The sequence below is a fragment of the Rhincodon typus genome, chromosome 6 (genome assembly GCF_021869965.1).
Source record: "Rhincodon typus isolate 14 chromosome 6, sRhiTyp1.1, whole genome shotgun sequence".
NCBI classification, from domain to species: Eukaryota; Metazoa; Chordata; class Chondrichthyes; order Orectolobiformes; family Rhincodontidae; genus Rhincodon; species Rhincodon typus.
Window position 1 is genome coordinate 45,557,922 of NC_063337.1, and position 14,885 is coordinate 45,572,806.

Below are 14,885 nucleotides of genomic sequence, written 5' to 3' on the forward strand. Positions count from 1 at the left end.
ATAGGATCTGTTACCACCTCAAAAAGATTCTGAAGTTTACTAAATGTGACATTAAAAGAGAACAACATCTAGTAATTTTCTTTTATAATTTTTATGCATCACTGAAGACTAATATTTTCCCTACAAATGCATATTACATTATCCACTAGTCGTCTAGCACTTGCCCGTCTCAAATAAAACAAACATTTCTGGACATCAGTGTGGAGCTGGAGGAACACAGCAGGACAGGCAGCATCAGAGGAGCAGGAAAGTTGATGGTTTGGGTCGGGACATCTGTAGCTTTCTTCATCTCTCTCAGGTTCTAATGGTTTGTCTTCCTTTCAGTGAAATAACTATTCAAACATTTCCTTTATACATGAAGGAAAACTGAATGTGATATATCCAGGTTTGCTGGCACAAAACTACAAAGGAAATATATTTTGTGAAGAGACTGCAAAGGGATATTACCTGATAAAATTGATTTTATTCTCAATGTCAAATTTTATTGTGGGCAAAATATTGGCAAATGACAAATACAAAGAGGGACAAAATATTTTGTTTGAAAAGGAGAATATGAATAGTAAATGACATTACACAAACGGATCCTTTTTTGTGAGGATGATACTTGTATGTGAATTACAAAGTCCGCAAGCATCTAAGCAAGCAAATACTACTTAAAGCTTTATTGGAAAAGGGTTGGATTATACAGCAAGGAGTTCTTGCTGCAATTAATAAGGGGCTTTGGTGAGGCCATCTCTGAACAGGATGATGAGAAAATATCTATAATCGTCTTGGAGTGGATGCAGAGATATCAAATAGAATGTTTTATATTCATTGAAGTTTATAGGAGTGAGAGGTGAACTGATTCAATACAAAATTCTGAAAGGGTTTACAGGGTAGGTTAGAAAGGCTTGTCTCCTTGGATAAAGAGTCCAGAACTAGACACATGCATAGGGTATGGTGTGCCTTTTAGAATCTAAATGATAAATTTCTTCAGAGGATTGTGGAAGCACAGATTAGAATATTAAAGACTTATGGTAATACTTTAGAAAATTATGGGAAACTAAGAAAACAAGGATAGACTGGCTTTGTTTAATTGATTTACAATGTCTTACGAATGCCAGAGGTAGTGCAATGGACCACAACAACAAATCTGTTAGATTTCTGTGCATCTTGGTGGTGGTGGGGGGAATAAGTGCCTAAGGGTGAGTGAGAACAGGAATGTAGATTAATGGGTGAGACAGAGACAGGGGTTTCTATCCAAATGCAATTTTGATTAAAAATGAAACAACCAAAGGGGAAGAATTGTGTTAAAAAGTTTAGAACAAGAGGAGAGATAATTTGATGAACAAGCAGCCAGTACATTTCATTACGTACTATATCATAAGGATGTACAAATACCAGACGCTAGACAATTTGGCGATACAACCAAGACAGGTTTGAGGGATGAAAGCCATATCAGTAGCTGATATCACAGGTGGGATATTCAGTTGGTGGAATCTGGTAGAAAAAAGGGAACAGGATGGATGGAGGGGCAGACATTTACTGCAAAATAAAGAAATGAAAAATTGTGCAGAGTGAGGAAATAGAAGTTTACTGTTTGGAGTACCATGGGGCTGGGTGTGGTTGGCAGGAAAGAGCAACATTAAGCAAGGTAATTAAAAAAAAAATGCCTTGTACGCAAAGAAGTTGCAGGCTCAACATGGTGGAAATTATTAAATAGCAGAAAAGGAGATCAAGTAATGAAGGGTCGAGAGATCTAAAAGCATGGCACAACAATTGATTGAGGATTGAGGGGAGAAATTGCTGCTGACAGGGACCACTAAAAAGTGAGGAGTGGAAGAGCAGAGGTAATATAGCATTGAAGAGGCTGGTGGACAGGATGGTAAAAAGGGGAGATAAGCACACAGTTGTTGGCAGTTCTGAAGTATTTAGATGAAACCAGTTTTGGCAAAGTTACCTTAGCTAAGCAGGTGTTACTCCATAATAAACACACAATAATTCAACAGAAGCCAGATAATTTTAATGTTTTTGCGAAGATCAGAAACCAGAGAATATTAGATGGGGAACTGGTAAATCCTAGAAATGTAGAAAAGGGTTGATCCAAAATTGCAAGTTAAAACACATTATAGAAAATAGAGGAATTACGTTTGAGAGAAAATTTAATTTAAGTGTATTCAAATAAGGCTAACAGGTTACAAAAAGTGCAAAGTTGTCCTGTCATGGCCACCTTAAGCACAAAACTACATTTTCTCTTAAAAGACATGCGCATTGAGGTGTTTTGCAAAGGAAGGTCAAAAAAGTATTGCATGCATAAGTTATGACAATGCCGTAGCAGTATTTTAAAAAAATAAGCACACTGTTGCAGTACCATTTTGCAACCGTGATGCAAAGTTGCTGCTCAAGATACCAGAAATACCTTTGTCACACTGTGGGACAGATGTGCTGGTCCAAAAAGCCGATGGATTAGATTTGAAAAGGCTAAAATTAAATCCTAAAAATAAGAATTCCTGTGTCAATAATTACTGGCAAAATGTTGGTCAAAAGAAATGGACCATTCTCAAAAGTAAGATACCAATCTACAACAGCACTGGCAGACTGCAACTTCCTACAATCTAATAATTCATACAAACTAATTTTAATAAAGAAATATCAGGTTATCAAGAAATAGGATACAAAGCAATTGACAGAAGAGCTAGCTCATTTTCTTAGGTTTAAAATAATTTTCAATATAATTCCATTTTTTTTGGTACATGTTACTGTACTCTTCAGTAATACCCAATATATCTGAATCAATGCGAATATAACATAGTACCACAGACATTTTCTCTTTTAAGTGAATCGAGTCACACAATGAAGCCACAGTTATTGTTTCCCATGCAACTTATTGTTCTAACTTAAAACACATTTTTACAAATTCAAATTTTGAAACAAAACTTTGAAGCGTAAATCAACAGCAATTTAAGTATTTATATATTAAACAGACTAACAAATTACCTCAACTTCTATTATACAGTCCACCTATTTGCCAAGTTCAAGCATAAATACAGATTATTTGTTCACATTTTGGGGGTGGAAAAATTGTCCTGCCATGGCCATGAACAGGTCACTAATCAGCACTGTCAAATTAAAACAGGAGATAAGAGAAGGAAAGGTGAAAGGTACAGAGATCTAGTAATAATGTTAACCTAACACACCTGTAAATCAACTGATTATTTCTGTTGATTTGACATTCCAACACTAACATAAAGGGGAAAAAGTAGGCAGGAGGTTAAAGGAACAGACAATCTGATCTCGTCAGTTCTCTGCCAAGCAAGTGTAAAAAGACTCCACTTGTTTGTCACATGTTCATTACTCTTAGGCAATCCCCAAGCTATACATGTTTCAACATTAAGTTCCAATGGCTTGCTGCATTAACCTAATTATTGCTTAAGTTTATTTCCTCATCCAGTTTTTAGCTCGTTAATTCCAGGTCAGATATCAGTACATTACATCGAACTCAGAAGGAAAAATCATTGAAACACTGAGGTGGTTCTTGTGGCATTAATTGCAGACACTAACAGATAGATCTTCAGGAGGCTTTTAATTATTAAAACAGCTTAGCGGAGGTGTTTAGGAACAGTATTTCAGAGTATAGGGTGAAATGTGATAGTTTAGTTAGAGGAATATAGTGGTCATATTTCTTGTAAACTAAGAAACTAAAATGGATAGAAGAGCAAAGAGGTGCAAGAATTGATAAACCCAAGTTGATATAGCCTGCAAGATACTAGGGCTCACCGCAAACAATATAAAAAGGCACTATTAAATTTAAAATCTTGGTTAGATTGTACTCGTATCACAGCATGCAAGACTGGTCGACTTACTAAACACACTGAAGTACTAGAAATAGTGAGATTTACAAAGCTGGTTGTTTGGCAGTACAGAGCATAAGCACTGCTGAGGAAAAAATAAATATGAAGTTTTTAAATCTTGCACTCAAGGCAATTTGCAATAAATATCAAGCTTAGAGAAAACAACATGCAAGTGTTCATAACCAATTTAAGATAGGTAGACTCTGTATCACATTTGCACTTTACATATATTAATATACATGGCCCTGTTCTTTGCAGACATAAAGAATATATACAAACGTTGCACCTGTTTCAACTCTGAAAAAGGTAACAGCCATTCGCTGGTTCATTACTCAGGGTAATGCCTTCACCAGAGTCAGAGTCAATCTGCCTGGTTTAAAATTTAAATAAAGCTTGACAGTCATTTATCGGATGCATTCTCCATAGCAAAGCCTCTAACAATTACAGCTCACTTGCCAACCGATCAGCACTCTACTGTCAGTATAAATGCTGTCTCCCCTTTATGTTGGTATGTTGAGTGAATTGTCCTGCTGAGTGCAAGATCAAAAGCTTCAAAAATGTATCTTCTAAGCAATATTTACTTAAAAGGATATTACTAGTATTGTGATGAAGGAAAAACTAGATGTCTCCACTTTAAAACACTAAGAGGAAACATGACAAATTTTTGAAGTTATGAAGGAGTTTGTTAGATAGACGCTGATAAATTAATTCTACTTGTGACTAAGTCCAGAACAAGGAGGTATAAATCCAAAGTAGTCACAACTGAAAGAATCTGGGATGAATTTCTTTATAGTGCTCATACTAATGTTGTTGTCATGAGAATTTACTGCAGTGGATAGTGTTGACGAGTAAAGAGACTAGATGCAAAATGATAGAGAACAGCCCAGAGAAACACTGGCAAGGTAGAAAATAAAAGGGTGCGCATGTGCATGAGAAAGTTAATACAAGTTGGGCGGGGGAAAGAGTGCAATCAGAGATGGCTTTAACAAAGAAAAAGAGTGTGAAAGAGGTATAATGGCCTTCCTGTAGACATAATGGGCTAACGCAAACAAGTGTACTAAAACAACATCTTTGAAATGCTACAGCAACTTACCAGATTGTGGCATTTTAAACGCAGTGGGCCTGGGTGTATCCTTGGTTGCAAAAGCAGTTACAGCAGATTCTGTTGTGCTTGAAGGCAACAAGCTGGTTGTTGTAGACTTTGATAGAGATGCAGCTGCTTTACGAAAATCAAATCCACCACTCGTTACCTCCTGCAATTTGTTCTTAATGACAGAGGAGCCAGGTTGTACTTGGTCCTTTAAAGGAGAATCAGCACTTTTGAAACTGAAACCAAACAAGGATCCAGTTGCTGAACCACCAAAAGTGAAAGGCCTCTCTTGCTCGTTGCTGAAGATGGATTTCACAGAATCAGACCCAAATACAAATTTTGGTGAAGCCACAGAGGTATATGATGGTGTTTCTGTCAATAACGTACTCGGTGACTTGGTGGCACTGTTTGGAGATGCAACACTTGTACATGTTTGCTCTGTTGACTCCTTAATAGTTTCTTCGAGCAATGATATTGCAATTTTGCCACATGGAGATTCTCTTGGTGTATTCCCTCTTGAAGATAACGGTGTGACTAATGTTCCCTGCACTTGAGCTTTCTTAGCTTCTTCAAAGAGCTCCCTGAAAGAGTTAGCAATTTCTTGCTGTTTGAACCGTACAGCTAACTGTTCCATCTTTGCCACATCATCTGCAAAATCCATAACACTCCAAATAAAGGCTTTTTCTGTTCCTTTCATGGGCTCAATCCTTACCTCTGGTGTTAACCAGTGATTAGCACAAATTTTTAAAACCTGGTCACGTCTCATAACTATTCGAACTTTTTTAGAATCATAATTTTGTAAAATCTTCAGGTCTCCTATTCCTCTTTCTTTCCACTGACTCACTTCTTTGTCATATCGATAAAGTTTAGCTCGATGACAAAAGATAACCTGTTCATTTTCCTCTCCTGTCAATACATCAATTAAATCAGGCATCGGAATAACTGGCTCAAAATGCTGAACATCCCTCTCCTCCTCTTGCCCAAAATCAGAATCTTCATCTGTACCCACAGACAATCCACTGTGGTTCAGTTTAGGAGATTTCAGTGGACTCAAGCTTGGCTGGAAACTAAAATTAAACCCAGTTGTTGAATCGCCAAAGCGGAAGAGGTTCTTCCTCACTGGACTGCTCGTATCAGGTGGCCCATATGCAGTGTTAGATACACTTGTATCCAATGCCTCTTCACGCAGATCATAATTATCCCACTCCAACGTGGGGCCAGTACTTTCTGAATGCGGTTTAATCACTAAACCAGAGGAATTGTTGCTTTCAGAAGCAGAACTCTTTACTACATTCCCTTCATCATTCAACCTTCCTGACTCATCTTTCAAAAAATGTTTCAGGTCTTTTAAACCACTTTTCATTTCTTCAGCTTTCTGTATAAGCCGAGCTGTCCTACCATTGTCCAATAACTTATGAGGAGTCTGCAATGGAATATCTAGCAATAGTCTTTGGAATTCTTCAAATTTCTCTTTAAAATCTTCAGCCAATTCAGGAGTTTTAAACTTCGCTGCCAGTTGCTCTGGTTTAGCCTCACCATCTGAAAAGTCACTAGCTAACCACATCCATGCTCTATCAGAACCCATTAAGGGTTTGAGATTCATTGTGGTCGTGATCCAGTGATTTGCACATACTTTGAAAACTTGCTCTCGACGCATTAGAATCCGAAGGCGGCCGTTAGCTTTATTTTGAAGGACCTTGAGATTTCCAACACCACGTTCCTTCCACTGGCTGGTTTCTGTATCAAACCTAAATAGTTTAACTCTCTGTGAGTAAAGTACTGTTTCATCTTCTTCACCTGTAATGAGATCGACCTTCTCAGGCAGAGGAACAATGGGGTCAAAATGAATATTATCCCCCTCTTCAGTTTTATACAATTCATCATCTTCATTTTCTGCTGAAGCAGCTGTTGTACTGCATGATGAAAATAGCTGTTGACCTACTCCTTCAAAACCTTTGAAATTAGGATCTTTATGACCAAATTGAAATTCTTTATCTGCAGTTTTTGCAAGATCTGCAAAGGTAGCAATATTGGAGTTCTTGCCCAGAAAAAATTCTTCATTTTGACTTGATGTATTAGGTGTTTGATTTGTGTCTGCACCAGATTTTGAATTCATTCGCTCCCTCTCTTTTTGCTGTTCAGCAAAGGATTTTAAAAAGAGCGCAGCCGATCCTTCTTGTATTGGCTGGTTAACTTTATCAGTAGAGTCTTTGCTCATATCAGGCAATCCAAATTCAAACCCACCACCTGTATTAGATGAAGAAAATGTAAACACAGTGCTAGAAAATGGTCTCGAGGGTTGACATGATGATGCCCCAACTTTGAAAGCTGTTGAGCTGCTGTTGCTATGGCCAAACTTGAAGCCACTTGCAGGAAAATTAAGTTTAAATCCTGATTCGGGTGTATCAGATTTAGAATATGCACTGGCAAGACCAAATGGGGCAGCAGCAGTTGAAACATCTGCAGTTTTACTGTTTGGGTTAAGTGTCTGACAGGCTACACATTTTGCCACATTTGGTTCATTTCTCACAAAACAAGCGGCGCAATCCCACTGTCCCTCCTTTTTGGCAAACATTCCTCCAAACTCTCCCTGTGCAGGTGCACATGCTTTCTCACCATACCTGAAGGCTGACGCTGATTGGCTCGTGGGTGTAACAACTGTAACACTGCCAGGTCTGGGCACCTGGCAGGCTGCACATTTTGCCACATCTGGTTCATTTCTCACGAAACAAGTGGCACAATCCCACTGTCCCTCCTTTTTGGCAAACATTCCTCCAAACTCTCCCTGTGCAGGCGGACATGCTTTCTCACCATACCTGAAGGCTGATGCCGATTGGCTCGTGGGTGTAACAACTGTAACATTGCCAGCAGGTCTGGGCACCTGGCAGGCTGCACATTTTGCCACATTTGGTTCATTTCTCACAAAACAAGCGGCGCAATCCCACTGCCCCTCCTTTCTACTGAAACCAAATCCTTTAGATGCTTTTGCAGACACAGAGTCAAGACCAAACTCAAAGGTAGTCACTGGCTGGTCGTACGACACACCAGAATCTTTACAAGATGGACCTAGTGCATGGCAGGACATACACTTTTGTGCAGTCGCTTCATTTCTGACACGACATGCAATGCAGTCCCATTGCCCATCCACTTTTCCAAACAGTGGGCCAAAATTACCATGTGTACTTGGCTTTGTAATATCTTTCTGAGCACTAAATGCAAAAGTTGCAGGTGCCTGACTGGCTGAACTAATGCCATCCTTGCTACTGGAATTTGGTGCCTGGCAAGCTATACAATGTGACGAGACAGCTTCATTTTGAAGAAAACACGCACTACAATTCCAGTGGCCTTCCTTAGGAAATCTATCACCAAATCCTACTGTTTTAGTAAAAGCTGTAGTAATCTTCTCAGTCACTCCAACTTCACTTCCATTTTGCTCAGAGATTCGTGAAGCGGAGGGAAAACTATTTTTTCCAGTAACAGTTCTAGGGTTTTGGCAAGCTGCACACACAGAAGCAGCTGCAAAATTTCGTACAAGACACGAGCTGCAGTCCCATTCGCCATCTTTCTTGACAAACTGAACACCAAATCCAGATTGTTCAGTAGTTGATTTAATGGCACCTAATTGCATGTCCTCAGCCTGGATTTTGATTCCAGTTTTCTTTTCTTGACTAAGTAGGCTACTCGATTTTAATTTCTGATCTTTAACTAAGTTTTGCGCTTCTTCGAATTTGGTTTTGAATAATGCAGCCTCATCTGCAGTTTTAAATCGAACAGCAAGCTGCTCAGGTTTTGGCTTTTCATCAGAATAATCTAAAGCACACCATACCCATGATTTATCAGATCCTGCATTTGGCTTCAATTTCATATCCGCTGTTATGTAATGATTTGCACAGATTTTAAGAACTTGATCCCGTCGCATTAGGAGTCGGATTTTGCCAGATGCCCTGTGTTGAAGTAACTTGACATAACCAATGCCCCGTTCCTTCCATTCTTTGGTCTCAGTGTCAAAACGGAAGAGCTTAGCTCTGTTGGAAAACAGCACTTCTTCGTCTTCTTCTCCAGTTTTCACATCTACTTTATCCGGAAGTGGTATAACAGGGTCAAAGTGTGGACCATCTTCTTCAGGAACACTGTCCCCATCACTCTCCCCACCTTTGTCTTCTGCATTCATTCCAAATGTCTGGTTACTCAAAATGTTATTGAATGAATTTTTATTTTGCTTTTGAACTGAAGAGTCATCAAATGAACCCTGCCCTCTTAGGGAAAAGAAGTTTCCTCGACTTGGTACTGCTTCTTGTGTAAACATGTGACCTACAATTTGGTCACTTTTTATACATCTACCTGCAGTTAAAATGCCCAGAAGACTATCACTGGCAGATGAAGGTGGTGTCTGAGTCTTCAGCTGGGGCGATGAAAATGTAAAGTCCCCCTCATTATTCTTGAAATTAGAGTTAAATTTGAATGTTGTTGCTGGTGTGGAATGCATTAGGGCAGTACCTAAGGAAGCCTTTGTAGTTTCATGCTGCATTTGTTGGTTCAGTTTTCCAAACTCTATCCCCTTCATCTCTGTAGGCTTTGACATCTGAACTCCCACTGATGGTTTAGTGAAATAACCAGGCTCTGGCAATGGTGGGTTTGTATTGGTCTGTGGAACACCATGACTGTAATAGTCTTCACCAAATGGGGAAAGCAACCCTGTTGCAGGTGATTCAAAACGTAACTGTGTTCCATACATATCCTGTGAATACATACAAGGCGCATTGTTCTGAACAGGTGGTGTGTGAGTCTGCTGTTGATAGCCATACATCGACTGTTGTGGTGGAATCCGACCAATTCCATAGGCAGGAGGCTGGTTTAAGGAAAATAACTGAATTATTAGACTGTCAACAGATACGTATTCCAAATACAGGAGATCATGTTATTAGGTACCTTGGTTGGAGTCACATTGGTTGCTGTTCCAAGAAGATACTGGGAGTTATATGCTGGGGATTGATTGTAGAACACAGAAGGTCCTGAGGTAGAAACTAAGAGTTTATACATTAGTTCGTGTTATTTACATACATATCTCATTGGCTATTAACAGAATAGACAGTGTTCATTTGAGTAGCAAAACAAAAACTACTTTTAAACAGCTTAATACAAACGGTACTCGAATAAGCTGTATTTGAGGCTTGCCTGAGCCAAAACTGCTATTTTGAAGGGATTACTTTAACCAAAGCAAGCTTGAACCCATTGCTCGCAACAATTTGGCACCTTAACTCAGTAACTTTACAAGTATTTTTAATCACTATTACTACTTTAGCATTAATTCTTCATATCCTCCTCTCAGATCAGCTACATGACCAAAAGTTGAGATTGTGAACTGACATGGCAAATTTATTTAGAATCAGTATTTTGATTAAAAATCTGCAAGATATCCAAATGGAAAGAGCACACATAAACCAATTAGAATTCAGTGTGATAGGTTATCATTTTAATCCTATCTCCAACTTAAATGGTCAACACTTAACCAAATTAGAATACATACTATTTAACATTCACACATGCAGCTGAACAAGAGGCTGCATTAGCAGATTTTGGCAGATGGTAACTTCCTTGCTATTTTGTGCATTAAAAACAAGGTAACTTTGATTGTTGATCTTTATTCATGACAAAGATTGAAAACTAAATGTATACTTGCTAATTTTTTTTAATGACACAAAGAAAAAGAGGAAATTAAGTTTTGAATAGAATACAAGATGTTTGAAAGAAATATAGATAGGTTACTTAAGTGGACAAACATTTGGCAGATGGAATAGATTGTACAAAAATGAGAACTTATCTATTGTGACAGCCAGATGGAAATGCAGCATATTAAAGTGCAGAGGAACTATAGAACTCAAAAGTGTAGAGAGATCTCAATACTCTCAAACTTGAATCAGTATGCAGGTACAGCCAGTGATCAGGAAGGCAAATTAAACATTATATTGCATTCCACTTGGAATAAATGGCAAAGTAGGGATGTTCAGTGATGTAGTTTTGATCTTGCAAAAGAAAGAATAGAAGACAGAAGCAATTTAGAGACAGCTCATTCGACCAACACCTGGGATGTGGGTTTTTATCTTGAGGGGGTGTCAATATTCACCACAGTGAATAAGAAAGAGACATGATCTTATTGATACTGAGGGGACTGGACATGGTGGATGCCGAAAGGATATTTCCCCTCGTGGGAGAAAATAAAACAAAGGGACAAAGGGACAGAGTTTAAAAAATAAGGGACCTTCCATTTAAGATAGAGTTGAAGCAGCATGTTTCCTTTCGGGGGGGTCATGAGGCTTTGGAACTGCCTTCTTCAAACAGCAAGGCAGAATCATTAAATACATTTAAAGCAGAAGTAGACTGATTCATGACTAAACAAAGTAGTCAAAGATTATTAGGACTAGGTAAGAAACTGCAGCTGAGGTCAACATAATCAGCTGTGATTTCATTGAATGGCAGAGCAGGTTCACGAGTCTGAAATGGCCTCCTTCTGCTCCTATTTCACACATTCGTATGCTTTACCCTTCAGCAAATTTTGCAGATGAAAGTGACAGTTAGTATTCAATTTACCTGTTAAAGGTGCTCCCTGAAAATTGTGCGCACCCTGGTAACCTTCTGGATGGTTATCTGCACCATAACTATCCGTGCGCCATCGAGGATGTGGTGATTCAGTTGTATTTGAATTATTTAGCTTGAGTTCACGTACTTCATCCTGCAGCATTATAAAAAAAACTCATTGATCACAACTTCACTTTTTTAAAAATGAATGTATTTATTAAAATGTAGAAGTTAAAACAACATGGACATGAACCTTGATATTCAAGCTCTTTGAAACTGCATTTTACAAAGGAAAATAGTGGAACTAATACTGCAAGCATTGCTTCTTTCGGAAAACACTCACACTGAAGGACACCTGAAAGAAATTATTAGGGAACACACACCTCCCTCTACTCTGAATACAGGTTCAAATATAATTCGTATTCTTCAAAACAAGATCTAACAGGATATCACAACTGAATTTACACTGAATGACAAGTTTCTGCCACCCTACCCTTGCCCCCACCACCCAACATAGGACATCTCAATTAGTGACGTTTATTGAGATAAATCATTATGAATTTCAGTATGTTCTCTTATTACAGCAGCAAATAGAATTGACTGGTCTTTCTAATGAACTATTTCTATGCATAATAGTTTCATCAGATTTTATGCTTAGATAATTTCATCTAAGTAGCTTAGTACACTAAGTGTATTATTAAATTCACTGCTACTTCATAAATTTGTTAATTATGTTAGCCTACATAAGACAATTGTAACTTACTTGATGGAAACTGGATATAGAACAATCTACCACAACTGGTAAAAATCACAGATATTTAGGCTGGAAGATGTGTATAAGTAGCAATAATAGAATCATAAAAAAGGGTCAAAATATACATAATTTCACCAGCTAAACCACACTAAATTTCTATACTTGTAAATATACGTACCTTCAGCTGTTCTACTTGCTGGCAAAGCATCTGCAATAAATGTTTCTGATCTTCAGCCCAACGAGGTGGAGTCTTTGGAGACCACTGAAGACAAAACAAGGATTAAGGTTTATATCCAGTTATTAAAAAAAAAAACTTTGAGTAAAATATGCAGAATGGAATGGTTTTAACACTTCCCACAACTTCTATTCTGTTAAATTAAATCATCCTGCCCTTAGACCTTTCAAACTTTAGGGAACTGCGAGTATCTATCATATTAATATCAGTGTAGTCGTTCAATTTCTTGGTCATTTAAAACAAAGCATCAAGAATTTAGCTTTCAGTTGGTCTTACACATATAAATGATTTTGACATTTTCAATCACGAACTACATATTTCATTTATTTAAAGGTGCGCTATGAAGAAAACAATTAAGTACCCCTGATCTGGGAACTCTTGATAGAGTACATGACATGAAACAAAGAAACAAGTAGCAGAGAGGAGAGCGAGTATTTTTCAACAACATTGTACGATCCCTGTCAGGACAGCCAAACTTATACTATGTTCTGGCGAGAGACTTGTTTGTTTAAAATAGACAATGTTTAACATTTCAGGTAGTTACTGAAGCCACAAACTTTTAGTTTTGAACAAACGATAACGACACACTGCAATGTTAGAACGTCAAAACAACACATATAACCATCCCTTTTTCTCCAACATCCGGAAGTATCGAGATAAATACAGTTAGACAAACTGTTGTTGAACACCCAATAGAGGACATTAAATAGCAAATGCGGTCAGGACAAATCCCATTATCTTTTCCTGCATCTCTCCTCAAATGGTAGTGACACTGTGGGTCAGCAATTCACATTAAAAACTGTCTCCCTTTCAAGGGATTCCAATTCTTTACTTTTTAAAGGTTTAATTTTAGAATGTCCTCCGAGGTTGCTCAGTTGCAGACTACTTCAAATTTGATCTCTTCCAGAGACCATGTTCCACTAAATTTCCTAAACTGCCCTTCAACACTTAACTCATTGGCATAATTCCAGTTCCTCCCGATACTAGTTTCATTAAGCTGATGTAACCCATTAGTCTCTCAGAACTCCAAATCTCTCATCTGCACTAAGCAATTAGCATTTGTGGGCTTTCTTGGTCTCCAATGCACTATACTGAATAGTAATGGTTCTCAGGTTTTCCTCCAAGTCCCCAATGATCTGAGTGGTTCTCATGGCTTCAAACTCCAAACTGTACATAGTTCTGAAGGAGGGTCACTGGACCTGAAACATTAACTATGCTTTCTCTCCACAGATACTACCGGATCTGCTAAGTTTGTGCTGTAATTTTTATTTCATTTCCAGCATCCACATTTCTTTGTTTTATAATCCAAGCGGCACCTGGCAGTTTCCAGGGCTTCTTTGAGCCCGAACTTTTCTAGTCATTAAATTATCCAAATGCCTTTTAAAGGTGCAGTTTTAACATTTAAAAGACATTTGGACAAGTTCATCAACAGGAAAGATTTGGAAGAACATGGGCCAAGAGCAGGCAAGTGGGACTAGTTTAGTTCGGGAACATGGTCAGTGTGGATTGGCTGGACGGAAGGGTCTGCTTCCATGTTGAATGACTCTATGATTCTATAACTGCTCTGCTACAGCAGCACTTATTTGGAATGAAGCCTCTTCTCCTTGCTGCCAACCACCTATCTCATGTCTCGCCCATCACATGGCTCGCCATTTATGACCATCCTAGGTCTGATTTTCATGCTATTCAGTCCCATTAGTCTCCCTTTGCCATCTCCACAACCCACAGATGGCCAGGATAGCAGTGCCCTTTAAAGTAAACAGAAAAAAATGGAAAAATGGGCCTAACATGGACAGACTCAGCCTGTCGTACAAATTGGGACAGAGCTTGCTGGGGGAGATCATTGTTCTCAATCTTCACCAAAGCAGCTCATGGAGAATTAGGCAAATTTACATTTTGTAACATCACCACTCCAAAAGTTATTTCTGCACTACAGTATACTACGTTACCTTTTGTACACAATAATTTGTAACCATTAAATTTACCTTGTAGCTCTTGGTTGGTGATGGAGTAAGCTTTGTTGGAGATGGGGTAGAGTGTTTAACTTGTAATGACTCCATAGAAGTGCCATTTTCAGCTGTCTGAGAACTGTCATTTATTTCTTCCCCATGGTCAAGTACATCTCCATTATATTCTTGAAGATGTTGATTTACCAACTCCAGCATTTCTTTCACTGTACCTATTGATACAGGCAACTTGTAGGAAAAAACCGTAAACTTTTAGTTGAAACCATAGTGAAAGAGGTTGTTTAACCATAAAAGTTAGAGACTGTTTCAAAAAACTGAGGATGGGCATTAAACAGTGCCTATTTCTAAATGATTGCTTTCTCCAAGTGCTCACTTGAGAAAGGGAGCCCTATTACCCAACCTAAAGAAACTTCACCTCCTTTAAGCAATTGAC

At 38.4% G+C, this 14,885-nt stretch overlaps 1 protein-coding gene across 6 annotated transcripts in view; it reads right to left on the minus strand.

Moving 5' to 3' along the window:
• Nucleotides 1-14,885, minus strand: part of ranbp2 (RAN binding protein 2) — a 65,397-nt gene that overhangs the window by 27,488 nt on the left and 23,024 nt on the right. For 5 of the 6 annotated variants that reach the window (XR_007262211.1, XM_048597568.1, XM_048597567.1 and 2 more), the window contains exons 16-20: nucleotides 14,471-14,680; nucleotides 12,429-12,512; nucleotides 11,509-11,650; nucleotides 9,850-9,944; nucleotides 4,924-9,769 (exon numbers count right to left, since the gene is read on the minus strand). Coding sequence is in view for 5 of the 6 variants with exons in the window: in XM_048597568.1 (XP_048453525.1) it covers nucleotides 4,924-9,769; nucleotides 9,850-9,944; nucleotides 11,509-11,650; nucleotides 12,429-12,512; nucleotides 14,471-14,680 (5,377 nt within the window). In the remaining variant the exon portion in view is untranslated. The remainder of the gene's footprint in view (nucleotides 1-4,923; nucleotides 9,770-9,849; nucleotides 9,945-11,508; nucleotides 11,651-12,428; nucleotides 12,513-14,470; nucleotides 14,681-14,885) is intronic. The other variant, XM_048597566.1, reaches the window with a different exon arrangement.